The sequence below is a fragment of the Strix uralensis genome, chromosome 3 (genome assembly GCF_047716275.1).
Source record: "Strix uralensis isolate ZFMK-TIS-50842 chromosome 3, bStrUra1, whole genome shotgun sequence".
Classification (NCBI taxonomy): domain Eukaryota; kingdom Metazoa; phylum Chordata; class Aves; order Strigiformes; family Strigidae; genus Strix; species Strix uralensis.
This window is the reverse complement of record NC_133974.1, coordinates 117,451,420-117,472,815: the sequence shown is the minus strand read 5'-3', so window position 1 is coordinate 117,472,815 and position 21,396 is coordinate 117,451,420. Positions and strand designations below refer to the sequence as shown.

General features: G+C 41.8%; 1 protein-coding gene across 8 annotated transcripts in view; it reads right to left on the bottom strand.

Annotated features, from left to right (window-relative positions):
- RIN2 (Ras and Rab interactor 2) overlaps nucleotides 1-21,396 on the bottom strand; it is a 252,426-nt gene that overhangs the window by 30,720 nt on the left and 200,310 nt on the right. For all 8 annotated transcript variants that reach the window (XM_074864108.1, XM_074864109.1, XM_074864115.1 and 5 more), the window contains 2 exons: nucleotides 20,443-20,535; nucleotides 6,229-6,323 (listed from right to left, as the gene is read on the bottom strand). In XM_074864108.1, coding sequence (XP_074720209.1) covers nucleotides 6,229-6,323; nucleotides 20,443-20,535 — 188 coding nt within the window. The remainder of the gene's footprint in view (nucleotides 1-6,228; nucleotides 6,324-20,442; nucleotides 20,536-21,396) is intronic.

The following is a 21,396-nucleotide window of genomic DNA, read 5'->3' as shown; positions in this document are numbered from 1 at the left end:
TAGACAAATAACCCTGCAAACTCAAGACCTAACTCACTAAGATGTCAGACACAGAGGTTGCATTCTTCCTACAGACCTTTTCTGATGGCAGAAGAGGCCCTGAGCGGCAGAGGGCAACACAGCTGCATTTCCCCACTGCAAACTATCTCACAGCTCTTCTGAACTTGTGTTCTGGACAGGCAGTAAGCATCATTAACAGCATTTACCACCTTTATTATGCTAACCAGCTACTGTACCCAGAGCAAGTGGGTAGAGACTTCACAAGCACAGGAGCACCGAATACTTAAAAAAGCAAACAAAAATCCACCCCCCAAAAAACCCCAACCCCAAAACAAAACCCACCAAACAACAAAAACCCCCAAACAACCAAACTGCTTTTTTCTAGCTTTGGTCAGTAATTTGCAGCATCTCTGGACAGTGCTAGGAAAGACAGTAAATGGGAGTAGAGAACTTTCACTACATGATCAGATAAGAACAGGCAGACATTCAAACTTTTCATTACCTAGATCAATTATCACTACCAGATCACCTGCGTGCCTCTCCGTTCCTTTTTGTCCTTCTCCTCTGTTTGCTTATTTATGAAGCCTTTTAGATTTGCAAGACATGTAAAATGCAGCTGATATTCCCTCCCTGAGTGTCAAAAGCTGTTAGTAACTCCCAATATGCCTTCAAGGGGCACAAAATACACAGAAACATGTTGTGTGCAGAAGGGAAGTTGCATTTACATCAGTTATGACAGGGCTCTGAAACTGCCACAATATGAATCCTGGGTTCCCCTTTCAACCATGGTCCCAGCAGAACCTAGTGTTGTAATGTATGAATCTCCAAAGTCAAATCATGAATTACAAAAGTGTTTTCATGAGCTGCACCTCCAGTAAATATTGCTCAGAAACTTTCCATTCACCTTCGGAGCCAGTTAGCAACGTTACAAACCAAAGAGCTGTGGTGAAGTGCAAGTTATACACTGACACTGGCTGAGGGAAAAATTTTTTGCCTACAAAAGAAAGTTATATCACATGCAAAAGAAGCTGCATGACTGGTATTAGCTATAAGGCCTGGCACTGCTTGCTTCCTTGAAACAACCTAAAGCTATTAAGAGTTTGCACGTGTATGTAGGGTCACAGTGTTCCTCTTCAGCATGCCTGCCTTAATGCTGTCAAACACTCCCAAACTGTTATAAATCAGAAGACTGATTTGAGTAGGGAGCTGTTGGTTTTTTGGAACCTTCAGGTACTTATATGCACAATCCCTCCCACATGCTGAGATCTGAGGAATGCAACGTATGAGCCCCCATCCTACTGACCTAGATACACAGGGACCTCCTTGCTGCAGCTGCTTCTGTCCCCTCAAGAAATAAGCTAAAGATTACGAGTATCTGATCACGATGTGACTTTCTGCCACTCAAACACTACCAGTTCAAACGACACCGATGCACCTCAGCTAGAGGACTACTGCAATCCGCAGGAAGGTAAACTAGGAACAAACAACACTTAAAAATTATTTCCTATCCAAGTAAGAAAGAAAGAAAGGCGGAGAGAAAGATCAGACCTGGTGAACACTGGCAAGGGCATAACTTGGAAAAACCACATCTGGCAAACCACACAACCTACAAGAAACCACTTCCCAAGGTGCAGGAGGTAAACGCAGTCAAAAATCCATTGGTTTGTTTTGACAGCCTATTTGCAATGGTCTAGCACTACTGAGCATCACAGTCTGAGTTTGTTTGTGATCCTTAAAATTATTTTAATTAATGATCCAAGCACTAAACCCTGACACATAGGAGTTCTTGAAATTTGTCACATCTTAGACTGTAAAATTATTTGGGACTGGGATGCACATGTAACAACAGCATGGAAAGAAGAACCATTTGAATTCCTCATGATCACCTGATTAATTTAAGTGTACAGAATAAGAAGTTGCTGTAACCTAAGCACTAGCAAAATATGCTGCATATTATGCAACAAAACTAAATTTCTCTCCTGGTTTTACTTTTGGGGATTTTTGTTTGGGTTGTTTTTTTGGGGGAGGTGGTGGTGTTTGTTTTTACAGTGGCTCCCTATAAAAGACAATCTGACTAGGTCACGTTAAACTCAAAATTGAAACACGAATCAACCTCCACATATGGTCCACTTTAATGCAGGGGTACTACACTGGTTTCTCTACAGTGGGAGAGAAGTTTCAATGCAACTCACAATGAATTAAAGAAAATACATGATTCATGAAAGTTTCCTTAGATTGGGGAAAACCCATAAGTGTATGGGAAGTAAACAGAGATAACTGCCAAGAAAAACAATGCTGTGCTGCATCCTGATTAGACTTAGCTCACAGTGAAAAGGACAAAGAACAGGTTGAAGACTGAAACCAGGATGATCCTCTCCCTCATACCTACAGGGCTGTAAAATACACCTTAATCATGTACCTACGAAGCAAATGCTCCTGCCCTCCTGCTCACTACAGCAATTCTCTTTTGGTCTCTCAAATCCTACCTATGCCTCTTGCTCTAACCTTGTAAAACCTAAACTTTTAATATTTCTCCCTTTTTTTGTGGAACTTGGGACAATGAGCTGATCTGCTCTCCGAAACTACCGCTAACCTCCCCAATCTCCTGTACTGACAAACACTGGCCTGAGGAATGGACTTTTCTCTCTTTGGGATGACAGACACACTGAAAGCGCATCATCTTGTGTGCACATCCTATCAGGATGACCAACGCTGTTCCATGGGCTTGCTATGTTAAATTAAACTAAACCAGTTGCTGCAGGATTTACACACACAACCTCCTCTGTGGAAGAACTTACCCACCCTTCTGAGGGCATGAGAGGAGTTGTAGGAAGGACCTAGATGACCATCAGCATTTGAGGGATTCAGTCTGATCGCACACTATGGAGAGGCTGGTTATCAGCCCAAATGGAAGAGCAGCCCTGGGTTTAGCCTATCATCCCAGATAAACTCACTAGCCAGGAGGAGGGTCACAGCGAGAGACCAGGTTTGATACTATAATGATGATAAAGACTCTAACTTGCGCTTGAGTGTGTCTGCATTTCCTCACTCCATTTTTTTGCCTGGATTGGTCTCTGTTTTTAGGGTACTTGCACACCAGGACCATGTTACCCAGGGGGAGGGGGAGCGAGAGAAGTCTGCTCTTTGCTTATGGCAGTAGGATGCTCAGAATCTCCCCAGTGATGCAACTTAACAGGCCTTGCTGTCAATTCTTTGCCATGGTTTGCAAAACACAGCTCTGTATCCAGATTCATTGTTCTCCCACTCCACTGTTACTCAGCAGCAAGGAATATTCCTCTTGTTTCTTTCCCAATCATAAGGGCAAAGAGACCAGCAACAGGCAGGTAAAGTGAATCTGTCTAAAATTGCAGATGAATGTGAACCTTGCTCCAGTCCTACCAAAGGCTCCCCACATTTAACCCAGTTTGACTCCCCACTGCAGAAGTGCCTGGATTTCTCTGTAAATCCTGCAATCTAGCAGGCCTTAATCGGACCAGCCTGGCCTATACAGCCATACTGAGCATCAGCTGAGAGAGGGTGGAAAGCCTCTGCTGAGCACTACCTCCACTCCTCAGCAGATGGACTGTCGCTTTCTTCTCTATCCCATTACAGCTGAAGGGACAGGACAAAGCTGCTGGGGAAAAGGTTGTTAGGTACTTGCCTACCTGTCAACACCAACAGAAGCAGTTCACTGTGCAAGACACAGAAGACGACTCTACTTAACTGCTGTGGAAAAAATGTAGAAGACACAGGCCAGAGGGCTGTCCAGTGCAAAACATGAGGGAGGGAGCGAAGTTCTGCCCATGCTTCTGTCATGGTAACAGAGCAGAAGGAAATAAGCTGCAGCAGCTGCCACCACTAGCAAAGCATCCCCGAATCATTTCACAGGCACCAAATGCTCCAGGAAGACTGGCGCTTTACAGCCTTCCCTACAGAGGGACAGCAGCAAGCTTTCTCCCCTCATGATCGTTCACAAAGACAACAGACACAGGGGTCCTAGGGCCCTCAAGGGAGGCTGAGTGCCTCCTAAAAGACCATCTGGATGCCACCAGCCATGTCATGCGTGCCCCCCCATCCTACACGGACCTAGGCAGCCATTGCACGCAGGAGCTCTCTAGTTACCATTTCACAGGTCACCACTACAGTGCAGGTCAGAAATTTGTGCCCTTTTCTGACAACTCCACTCATTTGCATTACTGAGGTATGTGTCTGCGCTAGGAAAAAGTCCAGGTATCAGACACCATGGAATATTGAAATAGATGGTGTGAGCAGCCCACTTAAAACACATTTTTACAAGCCTCTTTTTGCCTGGCTTTTACATGCATACAAGCCAAAGTTGTAGGTCCGGTTATTTGAATCATTCTCAGTATTACTTGGGCCACAGGTGTAAACCAGGGAGACGAGTCCAAAATATAACTGGGGGGAGCAGTATAAATCCGAAAGTCACCACACAACCACAAAAAAAACCCCAACCCAACAACAACAAAACCAAACAAAACCCACACACCACAACACTGAAGTTGCAGACGTGATTTCACGTACTTATTTTTCTGAATACAGTTGAGAGCTCTTGCAACTGCTGCCTTTCTAAAACTGTTCTAGGTGATGCCAAGGTGAAAAATGATAAAGGAAGAGACATTTCTTTTAAGTCAGTTTTCTCTAAATGCAAATCCAAATGCCACATCAAAATACAAACTTCTGAACAAAAATTCTGAAATTGAATTCAGTTAAGTAGCCATGGAAATTGCATTATTCACTTTATTACATTAGCTTTACTTAGATATTTTAATCAAAATATATTTGTGCCCAAAATTAACAAATTCAATTTAAAAATCCGTTAAAAAAACCCAGCAAATAAATCCCCTGGATCTGTAAAATGGGGAGATTTAATTGTTTCCACCAAGATTTTAGAACCAGTAGATCTTAAGTCTTTCATGCACATGGTGTATTCAAAGATACAAGAAACCTTTTCTTAACGGAAGATTAGCTAATGATTGTTGAAATTAATTAGCTGAATCTACCGAAATTCAGAATGTATCCTTTCTGCCGCTGTAAAAGAACCGTGCTTTCAAAAGCTTTAAAACCTGAATAATGTGCAACCAGGGGCACAGGCAAGGCTTTAATTAGTTCAGCTGTCTTATGTTCTGTACCACTTGGGCAACAAAGGTGCTGCTCAATCTTCTATTTAAATAATTTAAATATATATTGTAGTAAGTTTTAGCACATTTCAGAAGTATTCATAGAAAGAAAAAAAAAGCTAAAAAACATGGATGTAATTCTAAATAACAAACTATTATCCACTTCATTAACTCGATGCCTTGAAGAACAAAGCCCATCAGCTCCAGAGCTGGCCCAGACTGTGCAGTCAGATAAAACAGAATGACTGCATGGGTTGCCTTCCTCTTGCAAGAAATATTTCAACATTAAGTAAAAAATGTGTTCTCCTGTTGACACAATGATTAAAATATTGAATATCCTCCAGATGTCAATTTAACAGACATTACCAATCAAGCACAACAGCCATAGCAAAGCCAAAATGCTGGGGTCCCACTATGCCCCCTTAAAAGGTACAAATCTAACATTACAAATTTCCACAGTCCACACCTACATGGCATGATCTATTTTAAAAAGCCAGAACTTTTATCTGCACTGTAATATGCATCTCAAATAATTTTAAGGTTAAGGAAATGCCCCTATCATTTTTTTTTTTTAATGTGCAAGATACTCACATACAAATGAACTTAAACACATAACCCACTTAACCATCAGCTCATAACAGTCAATATTTTACCTCCTAACATGAGAACATAAATAAATCATGTTATTGTATGTTGAATCTTCACAGAGCCACTGGAAGCAGCGGACATTTTTAGTCTTTACAGTGTGAAAGCAAAGTTCATTGCCATAGACAATGGGAATAACACTAGTAGTTTCCTGCTTTACATATTCATCAGTATCCAAGTTCATATTCATCCAGTATACAAGTTATTAGAAGTGAAGTTCAGCTGCTTTTAGAAGATAGAGGCAAATACACAAAACAACTGAATCTCTGGGCACTCTTCCTGCACAAAGGCAAACTCCTTGAATCAAGAGCAAGATTATCTACACCCCCTATGTTGCTAGGATGAAAAGTGCTAGGACATAAGCCACCCAAGAAGAGAGAACAGTGAAAACATTCTTGTCATGGTATACCTCCAGGCAAACTATGAAAATAAACATTTTAATCACCTTCGCAAATCAGCAGATTCATCTTCCACTGTGAGATCTGTCTGTACCATCTCCTGTTTCAGTTCTCCGATTTCTGAGGCAATTGTGTCAATGAGCTAGAAAGGGACAAAAATAGTATGACGTCAAGTGAGTGGAAGAGGCGTGGAAAAGAAGCCAGGGCAAGTTTAGTCACCAGAGATTACAAACTTTTTTTTTAAAATCACATCCTATTTGAACTTCCCCTTGCAAAGGAAAAAGTTAGGGTTGGGGCCACTTATAATCGTTCTTGGAGGAAGAATAATTCCTGTTTTGTGGCTGTATAAAACCTTCCAGGTTGGCTAGCTTATTTACGTTAAATCTGCAGCCTCAACATATTACACAACAGCTTAAAAGAACTAAATGATTTGATCATTTGTAGCATTTACTTTCTCAAATACAAAGAAAAAATATAATTAGAAGAGTTTCATCTCCATGAGTACTTCAGAAGCGACACTAAGCCAGCATTACTGTATCGTGGTGGATGAAAAGTAACAAAGCAAGAAGGAAATGCGTGGCTGCTTTTCACATTAGGTCTTGGACTGCACTTGAACAGAACTCCATTAAGTGAACTGCCTTGTAACACTTCAGCTCAGGTGGAACACAGTCCTAATTTCGGACAGAAGGGCAAGAACTGATTTTAAAGTGGGCAAGATTAGCACTAGGGCTGTATCCTGAGAAATACAGCATTTGCTAGCCAGATGTCCGTGAAACATTTTGTAGCAGAAATCAACTATGAAGTTTGCAAGGCATCCTGTCTTGGACATTCTTTGCAGCAAGTGCATCAAGTTTACTTGACCCATCACACCATGACAGTATATAAACTCCAGCAGTGTTCGCTCTCTCCTGCCCATAGTGAAACCTAATGAAAAGGTTTGCAGTGATGATATCTCACATCTCCTCTACCACCACCCCTGCACCTCAGTGCAAACAAACAAAAACCCTGGCAGATGAAGTAAAAACAGCTTTCCACTCCAAGTTGAAATAGTCCTCATAGTCACCCACAAGACATGACCCTGAGTCCCACTAGTGTTAGTTAGTGCTCAGTACATCAGTGTTTTCAAACAATTGCAAGCAACATTTTCTGATGTTGTTTTATTGGAAGTTTTCCTCTACCTCAGAAATTCACACCCTCCTTTTCTGTGCAGCACTGTTCTGATCAATTCCAAAGAAGTTTCAGTCTCTGCTTACAATAGGCCAACTCCATTAAGTATACTTTAAGTGAGAGTGAATTACCATACACTACATCCATACTGTAGGCTTCTTTCTGTCAAGGTCAGAGCTCCCAGTCATACTGTACTATTGGCATTACAGTTTACAAAGATCTTCCACCTGCTGATTCTCAAACACCCCCTGAGTCACTGTGGCGAGACGTGAGCAATGCCTTCCTGACCATGAGAAAGAGCAGCAGGAGGAACTCTCATCATCCCAACGGAGCAGCCTTGCACCTCCGAAAAAGCGGCCAGTGCCCTGATCGGCACAGGTGAATTCATTCCTCCTTTTGCGTAAGGGATGAATTCAAGCCCCACACTGGCTTTACATGGTGAAAAATACACAAGCCACCACTGTTGGATGAGCCTTACTAGGAAGCCATTGTGTCATCATGCACATCTGACAGTGGTTTTGGGCAGCGGCATCGCCTTAGAGGGAAGCTTTGACCTGGGTGCTCAGAGCGCAGTACCAGGCTCTAGCCAGTACATGGCTGACTGCATCTTGCAGACCACACTGCATTGTTTTTTTTCTCTTTTAAAGCCTCTACCGCCTTAGCATCATCATCCTTAATACATTTATTCTTGTTATCTTCTGAAATGCCATACAGCTGCAATTCTCTGATGGAGGGGGAGTTTCATGCTACGGTGTGCTGCCCCTAAGCAGGGAGGTTCCACGAGCTGGCTTGGCTGTTCATCTAGCCCTATTAGCTGGTTCAACTTGCTAAAAGGTTGGAAGACTTTTTCACTTTGTATTTTGGTTAGTTTTCTGCTGACTTAACGACCTGAACCTAATCTCTGAGAGGGTCAGACAAGCTCCAGAGCCAACACCAGGAAACAGAGGACAGCACCAGGCTGAGAGTACGTCTGCCCCTTTCAGATCCCGTCACCCCACTGTGAAATCATGTCCTGTTCCTCAGTCACCCCAGTAAACAGCCCAGGGTTTTGGGCTGTTTGTGCTGACCTTGGAACAGAGAACCTATGACCCAGTTTAGGCACCCAAAACTAGCCAAGAACTGGATCAGCCACCCAAAACTCTGCAATCTGACCAGGACACCTCTGGAATTCAGACCACTCAAGTCTTCCAGCCATCTACTCAAGTAGCAGGAAACACGCTTTTGGGCTGACTCTTACGAATGAAAAAACTAACTACCAACCTCCATAGGGAATAAAAAGCTGAATACCCCTATCATGCACTGTATTCAGAGTGGGCGTGTGCATGTGACAGTCTAGGAAACAACTCCCAGGACAGCTAAATCAAATATTTTTCTTTTTAAAATAACACCTGAAATTATGACAAGCCATGCCAAGATTTCAAGTCAACCATTAAAAGAATGAAATTTAAATAAGTTTTTTGATCACATGGATTCCTGTTCAGGTTTTAAAGAACAAGCAAGCAATTGATCTACGGAAAGTCTTTGGCTACAAACCCAAACTACAGCTGATGTACTTGAATTTTTTTAACAGCAATCCTTCTGCACAGTAGTCCTTCTGTACCTGTAAAGAAGAGGGGCATGGGAGGAGAAAGAGAGAGAGAGATCCACCCACTAATTCAGTTCAACACTCAATTAATTCAAAAGAGAGAAGCTGACTACAAGTGTAAAAAGACAGAAAAATTGTATTTCTCTTCCAAGCCATGACTAAACAGTAGAAGGATCAGCTCTATTAGGCCTAAATCTCTGATGAGCAATCCATTACAGTCTCTAGTTACAATAATCACTCTTAAACTATTCAATTTGTTTCAAACATAAATGTGCCTTCTTAAAGTTAGTTCTAAATAAGTAATGGCATTCTAAAATACTGACACAATGCACTTGTTGCTATTTGTATCAAGATGTACAAAACACCAAAAAACCCTAATAAATACACATTCAGAAAGAAATACAGGGTTCAAAGAAACACACAATTTGCCACTTTTAAATAAGGAGTGTGACAAGTATATGGAAAGAACAGAGCACACCTTTGGTGAACAAAATCCATTCCAGGTTTAATTACAGCCTATCAATTACTTAAATTATGATTTCCTCTTCCTGGATTAAAATCACATTTCATAAGTGTTGGTGCTTCACAGTGGAACACACACCCAAGGGGCTTTCTTTATTAAAGACAAGAAGTTCAGACATCAAAACAGAAGCAAAAAACATTCAGTTTTAAGTACCTGCTAAATTTCCCTAGTCTTCATTCATTACTAGGTTTGCTAAGCGCAATGAGGTAGTCAAACACGACCATACAAGTTGTTACTGCTAAATAAGATACACACTGCAATGCAAGTCTTACAAGGTCTCTACTGCTTTTATAGCCTCCTTATCCCTTCTGGTTCTGCTGAAGCTTTTAATTTCAGTTCCTTAAAACAGCTCATAATTGCTCAGTACAGTTTTCTGTTAGCTTTTTTTTTTTTTACTCTCTTATCCTTCACATCTTCACCTACATATCTTGGCACACATCTCACCTCACAACTTTCCCTGCCCTATATTTTCTACCCTCCATTCAGGAGTGACATGTTTCAACTTAGCCCATTTTTCAAGTATGCAAACGCAAGCCTTGCAAATTTTAATTGACATCAGTGCCAGGAAATGGAACTTTTCAATTAAGTAGACAGACTTAAATTAAGGCGATATCCTTCTCTTCCCAGCCACACTGGGCACCAGGTTTCCACCTTCCATATTAGTATTCAAACTAATTGGTTTCTTAGATGAAATCTTCCCAGTCTCTCTGGCAGCTGAATGAGTAAAGTGGAATTCATTCTCTGTCTACTGTGAAGTTTCCAGTGTTTTCACACCTCTTAACCTCCCAACTGCTGCAGTAAGGTAGCATGCAGCCCTTCCTTGCTGGAGCAACTCTCTGACACTTAAAATCTTTCCAAAGTAACACCTGAACACAGCTGAGAGTTGAATTATTATTTGAACTGACCAAGATTACGGCCTTTTCTCTTTTCCCACCAGATAGCCACAAAGGCTCTAACACTGTCTGTGGAGTCATGAACGCAGCCAAGTCAGGAACAGAACCGCCTTATGTGCTTCATCCTGCAGTAACAGCTGAAAAATTAACTTTTCCAATGGATGAAGCAAGGATCAGCTTTTCATTTTAAGTCACAGCACTCCCTGAAGATATTGCCTATTTACTGTGAGAGTGTGGACTTTTTTCAAGCACCAAGTAGCTATGAATGTGAGCAATTTAGCCAGCTGTAAATATATTCGGGCTTCCTGTCACAGCTTGCCTGGAGCCATCTCAGAAGAAAGGCACCACTGGTCACCTACCAGCACACAACATGAGTCAGCGCCTGGAGTCTTATTACAGATGGCAACTGATTCACAATGATCTGCAACTGTATTTGATCGTTTAAAATATGAACTCGTGATGGAAATCATTACCTGAAGCTCAACATGCTATTAAATGCTACTCAAGGATTTAATCTGTTAATGAAACCGATCTACTGCAGGTAAGAGCTCTGCCATACACAATAATGAATAAGGTCAGCAGAGCAGCCTTTTCATTGAGTTAGCAATGTAACTCTACTCCAGAGCTACATGTGCTGGTCACCCTGTCTGATCCCAGCTGCATGGGGGCATCACAAAGGGTCCAATCACCCCTACCCCCACTCCCAGCTCCTTCCATTGCATGGAGCATGGTAAAACCAAAGGCAAATCACACAAGCATCTTAAAGACAGTCAATCTCAGAATAATCAAGCTGGAATTGACCATCTATTAATTTTCAAGTGATTATGGCAAACTGCTGAAAGGGATTATGTCAGATCTGGCCTGCAACAGATGTGTCTCTTTCAGTCTTCCTTCAAATGTCAGCTGTTTGCTTAAGATTCAAGCTGAGCAGGAGACAGACTGCTTGGCAATCCCCTGGCTTCTTCAAAGAAATCAATCATCCATATAGAGAAGCTGATCAAGAATAAGGGGAGGGCGAGCCAAAGCTCCACCCAACTCTCAAAGTCTGCCCACTGTTTACTTTCCCTGGACCTGCACTCAAGGAGAGGGAAGGGAGCTGAGATGCCTCAGGAACAGTGGCGTGTGGCAGTCCAGGCTGGGCACGGGAAGCAGATTTGTGCATAACAACTTGTAGAAGCTGTAAGGCTGGCAAGGGGCAGATTTTGGCAGCTGGTTGGAGGTATGGAGGCACCAGATATCAGGAGAAGCAGCATGGGAAGCCTGTGCTTCTGCTTCAAAGAACAGAAAGGGGAAACGGTAAGCAAAGTGGAGCAACCCTCTGTTACATTAGCAGCTGCTTTTGAATCATAAACTGCCAGCACCACAGCCCAGACTTCTTTCCTTACAAAACTTCCTATACTGGCAACTGCAGGAAAGCTAAGCTGCTGTTTCCCATGAACCATCTGCTAGACACGACAAGATGAATCAGCTCTCCTTAAGTAGCTCCTCTTCATGGGCAACATCACCTTATTCTTTGCACCCACAAAACCAGTTGGAGCCATAAAGAATGATCATAATAGTGAGTGTGCCCTGTTCTCTGACACATCTACAGAGAATAAGTGGCTCACAGGCCAGTCTGAGCAACAAAAGAGTTTTTCAGCATCTTTCCCTGAAAAGTATACAATACAAGGCGCTCTCCACAGAAGTATCTATCAGCCACTGCCTCAACACCTGCCTTGCTGTGCTGCTATCTGGCTGTTAACTGACTTAACTGTGTTAACTGGCTTCAAGGAGAGTCGAAAATAATAAAAAAAAATTCTCATGAAACAACTCCCTCCCAGAAAACAAAATCTCTGGGCACTACTGCAAAGAATTCTAATCTAATGTGTACTAACAGCACAATAACATGCTCAAAAATTCAAGCTGAGACTCCACACTTCACACTATCATTTCATAAATCAGTCCAACCCCGGAAGATGGAACAGACCTACAATGCAATGGAATTTAAACACTGTATAACCTTCCTACACTACAGTTCCTTGGTTAGCTCTTTTGTTTACTTATACCTAAAATCTAACCATGGCAGCATGTTTTCCGATATCCAGTTTACGTTTGAAAGTTATCTGTAGTTATTTTTTTGTGGCTGCCATGTTTGGCTTCTCAAACACAACTGTGTTTTACATCTTTGTCTGGGAAAGGTACTTGCTTATATAAGATTAAAGTTCTTGAAAACAAATATTTTAAAATGAGTTTTAACTTATAAGCACTTTAAATCAGAATAGCGCAAGGCAAGCATTGCAGAACAGTTTTCTCTTGATGATGTTGTAATCTTAACACTTTTTAATTTGTACATCTGCCTTGAAGACAACTTGTCAGAAATGGTCTTTCCCAAGATGGATTTTTCTGTGTTTAACAATATTATTCTTAATTTTTCTAGAGAGAATTTAAACAAAATAGCACATTTCAAGCAGTTTTATGCTCGCATTCTCTTCTACAGGCCAAATTTCTTGGGTATACTACATATCCTCCATAACACAAGGCAGTATTTTCTTAGTCTATGAAAAGTCAGTACATCCTGGACAAGGAAAACAGGTTAAGTGTTTAGCATCAAACCTGAACCTGACCTATAGAGTCCCCCAGAGCAGAACATACTCTGCAATCAAACTGTTGCTCTTCAGCTACCAGCAGGTACTGCACCTGAACTAAAACACTTATCTTTAAGAATAAAAACCTCTTTTTTAAAATAAACTGCCAATATTTTCTGCAAACAGCAACTAATTTTCCTTAAATTTTTTTTCATGTAGAAAAAACAAGTTACTCTTTTCCCGATTTAAAAAAAAAAAAGTCTTTTGGAGTTGCATCATTTGGGTATTCTTGCAATTAACTGACACATACAGTCACAACAGCACCTGACAAATAATTTTCTATCAAATAACATAAGGTGTACTCATGATTTTTTGACATAATTTCTGAAGTATTTAGGGTCAGTGAAACTTCTGGTCATTATACAGTGTACGTGATGCTTGCATGATTAGTGCTATACAAGATGAGCTGTTAATAAGTTGCTACAAAATGCAGGAAGGATCCTGGGCAAGTACTATTATTAGATCTAACCCTGAAAAAACAAGCAGCAGCAGAAGGCTGCCTTCTTAGCAGAAGGCTCAGAGTATTTGAATTCTTCGAACACATTTCTCTATTTGCAAGGAATGTGATTGCTATTTTGCTGGAAATAATGGGAAAACTCACCCATTGGTTTCAACAGATGTGAAATCAAGACCATATGTGGCAGTTTCCAAAGGAAAATACAACGGAAGTGGACAGATATATTTATCAGAGTCCCCTGTTAGGGTAAAGCAACTTACATGAGCCCCAAGACTTCAGATTACTTCTTAAGAAGTCTGTTGCAGTTTATTTAGGACTATTAAAAGGAAACCTTAATGATAAATAGCCATTTTTGTATCTAATATTTATTTCTGACAAAGCACTGTTCTGTAAATTAAAAAAACTACAATACAACCACTGTAAACCCAAATAATAATGACGACAGCATGAATTCACATAGCAGGCCAGTACAGCATTCCCTAACCAAACCCATCCTAAACATTAGATTGCCACAAATACCCATGTACTAACTGTTTACATTCCTAAAATCCATGAACTAAAATAATGAAATGCAAACATCAAACCACAACATTTCGTTTCATAACGTATCACACTATGCTTATTGTCAACTGATTCTTAGTTCAACAAGACTAATCTCAGCTTTTAGAAGCTGGCAGGGGTGACAATGTAATTCCTACATACAGACCACAAACATAACTCATCTCAGCTCTGCAGCAATCTCTCACCAGAACACATATATTCCATTTTTATGTTTTACATCTTTCAGGATATGATATAAGCAGCAAAAATCAGAGCAAGTGTGTTCATTAGAAGGAACACACTCCCAAGGAGCTACAGTCACCTTTCTGAAGCTGCTATGTCTATACAAGTATCACTGCTGTACATCAGGGAAAGCACATGCCCAGGACCACACACAGACTTGTGCTTCCCTCAGAAGTCCAACACAGCTACCAGGTCTTCTTACTCATTCAACTCATGAAGGGTTTCCTGGTCCCAAGAGGAAGACAGGTGGCTTTGACTTGATGTCTGTTTCAGCACATTTTTAGAAAAATCACTCATCCATCATTGCATGGCAACTGAGTTCCTGTTTTGTGTGTTGAAATTTAAATAAGCTTGTACAGAGATTTAACGAAGCTGCCATCTTCCTGAGAGCACATTGAACAAGTCAGCCAAGGTGACCACTGCAGAATGTTTCCAAGCCCTGAGATTTACAACAGCTAAAGAGGAAAAGGTAAGATCAGTGCTTCTAATCTGGCAAGGGAACACAGGCTGAAGACAGCAAGGATCAGTATCAGGCTGGACAAATAAGCCTCAGCACTTACCACCCCCCCTTCCTGCCAGCATCTCATTTTTCATTCTTTTTGGAGACCTGCATCCTCTCTGGCATCACATCTTTTCCTTCCTGTTTTGATAAGCAGAGCATAGCAAGCCTCAAAGAGCACCCTGTGTGACGGGGTGGCCAAGTGCCAGAGATGAGCCACAATGGGAATGCTATTTCTGGACTTGTCCAAATGTCTGAATACAATCAAATATTTTGATACATGGCTACAGCTTCTGCTTATTTTGCACAGTGAGCTATGAATTGTCAAGACCACTAACATTATTCAGTGTCTTATTCATCAATAAGCAATGAAGTTTTACCTGATGTTTGATTTTGGGACAGAAGAGCTTTAGTGGTGTAAAACCTCTGATGCCAGTTCAATAAAGATCGAAACATTTTGATGATCAGGAAAAAGGATGTTTGTCAGAGACATATATTCAGTTCCTTGCTTTACCACAGACTCCCTCTGTAACTGCTGGCAAACTATTCAGTCCCAGAATTACCCAAGCTTAACTCCACCTTTGCTTCATTTTTACTACTTGCTGGCTCTAAGCCTTCATCAATTGCAAGGTATAAAGACTCTGGAGAATTTAACCTATAAAACTACAGACCTTTGCTCTTTGTAAGATGGGGACAATACTGTTTGGCTGGTATACTAACAGTCAAAAAAAGTATGTGAAAAAACTAAGAGATGGTTAGATGCTACAGCAATGGGAACTATTTAAGAACCAGAAAGAAAAGTAATATTGGAATTTCACACTGGTATTTGTCAATGAATTTTCTCATAAATGTTGCTGATAATGGTAAGATAGTCTTTATAAGGATTTACGTGCCCTGAGAAACTCAGTTGTGCCGGCACGCTAAAGGTTTCTTGGGCAACTGTAAAACAAAATGCACAACATGAGAGCCATATGCAGAAGTACACTACTCAGTCCATGCATCAGAAAGAGCATTCTGACGTACAGGTCAGCATGGGTAAAAGGCTCTATCTTAATTACTAGCTCTCCTAAACACAGACAGACAAAGCAAATTAAAATGATGTAAACTGAAAAAAATCTGATGTGCCGAGTGTTTTCTCTGCTCACTCATCCAGCTGTAACAAACATAACTGTTGTCACATTTTTACAAATGTGGGGGAGGGAAAGAAAGAGAGGGTAGTTTCACTGTACACACAAGTGCACACACACAGGCTGGATACACTGACTGCCTGTTTCCAATTCAATGCTTAGGTCCAACAGTGCAACTTCCCAGGGATGGTGAGAGGTCTGAAAAGGTAGCTTTGAGGCATCTTTTATTCCCACTATTCTCCAGGCCCTTCCCCTGCCAGGCTGTCCTTAGGGAAATTGAGGACAACCTTATCTTAACTGACAATGTTTCTTATGGCCTTATGAGTCTGGTGTCTTGAAACTGCTCAGGCATACTCCATTTCTAATAATTTTGAGTAACTACAACCACGACATCACAAACAAAAGGCACACAAAATAGCTATTCCAGCATCTATTTTCCACACAAGAATTACTTATACAAGGAGATACCAAAAGACTGCAGAAAATGACATGGGCACTTACTTACAGTCCCACTGACATCATGATTTCTTCAGCTTACATGTAAGTTACAACCTAGAAATAGTCCTCATAACTGAGACAGTTTCTTGCTATGATTTGAAAATATGACCATTCTCCCTATATGGCTGTGGACTGCCATCAAAGAAGGTTCATGTTTGTGCTTATGAGATAAAAGACATATCAGAAGTGTGTTGCAAAACTGAGTCCCTGTCCTCAGAAAACCTTGTTTATCGCTGACCACAAAGTTGATCATTTGTTTGCTAAAGACTGGCCTGGCAAGATTGCCTTAAGATAAAGAAAACATGAAACACATGAAACAGACACTTTAAAGTGTTTGTGTGTCACTAAAACAATACTATGAAGCTGCTGACACAGAAACTGGTCCTGCACACTGCACCGGTGGTCATTATAGCTAAATGCACCAGCCACCACTTGCTTGGTTCCCCTTTGCCTGCAGCCCATCATGAGCGTATCTGCTAGAACACTCACCCCCACCCCCTACCCCTCCAAGCATTAGGGTCAGATTCAGGCAGCAAAAGAACAGCATTTCTGTCCCAGAGGAACAGAGGGAAAGGAAACAGCAACACCTGAAATGCATGGCACAGGACCCATGAGGAGAGCATGGTGCACTAGGAGCAGCAAAGGAGGCAGGAGCTAGGAACAGAGCTTTGGCTGGTCAATCACATTTGCTGCAGTACTAGAAAACGAAAAGCAGCATGCTTTCTCTTAGCATAAGATGAGATGGCAGCAAGTATTAGCATCTTTCACTGGAAGAAGCTACAGCAGGTGACAAATATTCTAAGAGAAGTTAATCAAGGTAAGTTAATTCAGTGCTCAGAAAAACCTGTAAATTTTGATGGCTGCTTAGAGCAAAGCCTTGCCCAGCAAGATTGCCACTGTGACCCTGGCATTATATAAACAGCAAAATTCTAGTCCAGAACAGACAGGTTCAACTCTGTTGTATTTAACCTTGATCCCAACCTGGTCTATGTGACAGTTTACTCTCTTCCTTACATCAGAAAAATATACATATCATCTGGCCAGTGGTAGGACACCACAGTTTGATAGGTTTCCTGCTTGACAAACCTGATCTCCTTCTACGACAGGGTGACCTGCTTATTGGATGAGGGAAAGGCTGTGGGTGTTGTCTACCTTGACTTCAGTAAGGCCTTTGACACTGTTTCTCACAGCATTCTCCTGGTGAAAACTGGCTGCTCGAGGCTTGGATGGGCACACGCTTTGCTGGGTAAAAAACTGGCAGGATGACCATGCCCAAAGAGTTGTGGTGAATGGAGTTAAATCCAGTTGGCGGCTGGTCACGAGTGGTGTCCCCCAGGGCTCGGTTTTGGGGCCACTCCTGTTTAACATCTTTATTGATGATCTAGACGAGGGGATCGAGTGCACCCTCAGTAAGTTTGCAGATGACACCAAGTTGGGTGGGAGTGTTGATCTGCTCGAGGGTAGGGAGGCTCTGCAGAGAGACCTGGACAGGCTGGAGCGATGGGCTGAGGCCAACTGTAGGAGTTTCAATAAGGCCAAATGCCGGGTGCTGCACTTGGGCCACAACAACCCCCAGCAGCGCTACAGGCTTGGGGAGGAGTGGCTGGAGAGCTGCCAGTCAGAGAGGGACCTGGGGGGGTTGGTTGACAGCCGGCTGAACATGAGCCAGCAGTGTGCCCAGGTGGCCAAGAAGGCCAATGGCATCCTGGCTTGTATCAGCAATAGCGTGGCCAGCAGGGGCAGGGAAGGGATCTTACCCCTGTACTCGGCACTGGTGAGGCCGCACCTCCATTACTGTGTTCAGTTTTGGGCCCCTCACTACAAAAAGGACATTGAATTACTCGAGCGTGTCCAGAGAAGGGCAACGAAGCTGGTGAAGGGTCTGGAGCACATGTCGTATGAGGAGCAGCTGAGGGAACTGGGGTTGTTTAGTCTGGAGAAGAGGAGGCTGAGGGGAGACCTCATTGCCCTCTACAGCTACCTGAAAGGAGGTTGCAGAGATGGGGGGATGAGTCTCTTGAACCAAGTAACAAGTGACAGGACAAGAGGTAATGGCCTCAAGTTGCACGAGGGAAGGTTTAGACTGGATATTAGGAAGCATTTCTTTCCAGAACGGGTTGTTAGGTGTTGGAATGGGCTGCCCAGGGAGGTGGTGGAGTCCCCCATCCCTGGAGGTGTTTAAGAGTCGGGTTGACATAGCGCTGAGGGATATGGTGTAGTTGAGAACGGTCAGTGTGAGGTTAATGGTTGGATTAAGTGATCTTCAAGGTCTTTTTCCAACCTAGATGATTCTGTCAGCATACTTTCAATACAGTGGCACTGCATGGACATTATTCTCTCTGTCCCGTTCTGTAGAAGTACGTGGTGTTCGCAGCTGTACTCACACAGTGCACATGAAGGCTTTGTGAACCACGTTTCAAATGAAATAATCCTTTTTTTCTGAAAGGAAATGTTAACTACAGCCTTCTCTACAATTAACTTCAGCACTGTCTCCAGACCTCCTCCACTACGCATGAATAAACCACAGTTAATGGGATTCAGTTGTCTTTTGAAAACCGAACTGATAACTCCTACTGTACCTCTGCTTTTTGTGATGCCAGTCTGAAAGATGACAGTTCTCCACGGTCTCTCCACTGCATAAAGTCTCTCTGTCATATAAAAAGACCAAAAAATGTTCCCACATTTCTCTAGAAAACAGCAAGCTCACTGCAGCCCTGAAAGCCCTCTGGCTGATCCCCCAAAGCCTTAAAAAAACCTCACATAAAGCAGGAGGCAGAAGAGAGGACACAGTGACCCATGCTTACTTTTGCAGTGTCATTGTTCATGCCTGAGCTAAGATACTACTGCTGAGCAAATCTGGGGCCAGTCGTACAAGTTAACTGCAGGAAATACTGGGAAAAAGCAAAATTAAGTCATCAAGTTTAATCCTTGACAGAAGTTCCCAGAGACAGAATGATTTATAACTACGTAGAAGTGAAGATTATCACAGAAGATGCACAAAACCTAACCACTACAGGTAGCCAATCTGAAGTACATCCTTTCATATGCAGTTCTCTAGGTTCCATTTTCCAGCTGTAATGAGGTTTGCAGGACAAAAGTTGGATATTCACACCCAGGGAAAAATGCGTTTCTAAAGAGTTCCAGGGAGTATTTGGAAGTGCTTAAACTGATGGCTCTACCTCTCTACAGCTCTGAGCACCACCTCATGTCTGGAGAGGCCTCCACCTATGCCTGTACTCCCAGGTGTTTCCCAGGGGCATTAGGAGAACCTCTGTTGCATCCTGCCTACTGGCCCCTTTTGTACATTGCCATGCATCAGCTCTATTCCGTGATGGAATCAAATTGGGGGGAGACAGAAGGACTCTCACCCAAAACATATTTCTCACTAGAATATGCTGTATTAGGTGTGCTGTAAGCCACACGACATTTCAAAACAGCCCCAAGAACACTGAAACATTAAATGGAATTTTTTCTGTTTTCTCTCTCTAAGCATGCCTATGCCAGAAGAAAACTACTATCTTTCAGTGTATCCAGGAAGCTGGGCTGAGTATCTTAAGGGAAGAAGCATTAGATCCTTTAAAGTCTGTAGGCACCCAAAGACACAGACATCTGCCTTGCTGGATTTCTGAGAGTTTGGTAGTGAGCTAAGCACCAGCTTCTTGTTGGTTTCAAACAAGATGCACTTAGGCTTTAAAAAACCAACCAACACCTACAAAGCAAAACCACCAGAACAGAAAAAGGACTGAAATACACATTGAGAATACAAAGACAGTATTTTTGTGGGTGTTCAGATTACACACAAACAAGGAGCCTCTGACAATTTTTCTTAAAATAGGCAAGGAGATAAAACCAATTTTTAATCCAGTAATGGAAATCATAAACCTGTATCGCAACTTTAAGCTACACAAATCCAGTTTATGAAAGCTCTAATAATTTTATGCCTGTGCATAATAAAGCTTATGTTCTCAGCATTAGTGGCAAAGAAAGTCACAAATTGTTTTACACCAAATATTCTATTCAGTGTACAGGAAAACAATATACACATGAAAAAAATGGTTGGTAATCTAACCACGTACTTTATGTTCTGTATAAATATTCCATTTACCTTAAAGAAACTTCCTCTTTTGTCCAGACAACGGGCTTTCATTGTCAAAGACGACATTTTCCCTGGGAACACTCCACTGTATGCCTTGAACTCCTAAAAGTAGAGACATTTTTTTAATGGTTAGTCCAGTCTGTAGGAAATTCCTTTCTAAGCCACAGAAACAGTCACAACAAGCCTTCTGCCAAAACCCTTTCCGTCAACAACATGGTGTCATTTATTTCCTACCAGAGTTCTTACATATCCCTTTAGCCTATTATTTTTTCCATAAATTTGTTCAAAAAGACAGTGCTACTTGGAGTTCCATGTTTCGCTCTTCTCTTCACAGCTGATCCTGTAGCTATGAGTAGATTTTAATGTGCTCATTAAAAAAAAAAAAGCTAAAACATAATGATTGCTGTGTTTGTTTGCTTGACCTCAGCCTAAAGTACAAATAGAACAAAATGTTAGATGTCACTACAATCTGCTCTCAAATATTACAGTATTAATGGGACTGACAAGGAGGGGAAAAAAAAACCCCAACTTTAAAATCACCCACAAGGGAGAAAACACATTACCATGAGTGTAAAAAAACCCCAACCCCCCCCCCAACAAACAAACAAACCAACCCCAGACACCCCCAGAAAAATCCTGCTTGAAGTTCCTAAAATGCAATTAAGTCTGAGAGTCATGTCCAAGTGAGAAACTGAAGACACAGTTAGGAAGAAGCTGCATTTTCTACTATCAGGTAAACTGAAGGAACAGTCTAACACCCAGAAGAATATAACACCACATAACTAGAAATATCAGGGGGGTGATCTCCAGCTGATTAACAGAGTTCCTCCAAAGTCACAACCAATTCACACCAGTAATTTGTGAACAAACTTCTGAACAGGAGCCAAATTCCATGGCTAAAAAGTCCTTCTAGGATTTTTAACAGTGAGCTTATAATTGCATTTAAATAGCCTAAACTTTTCT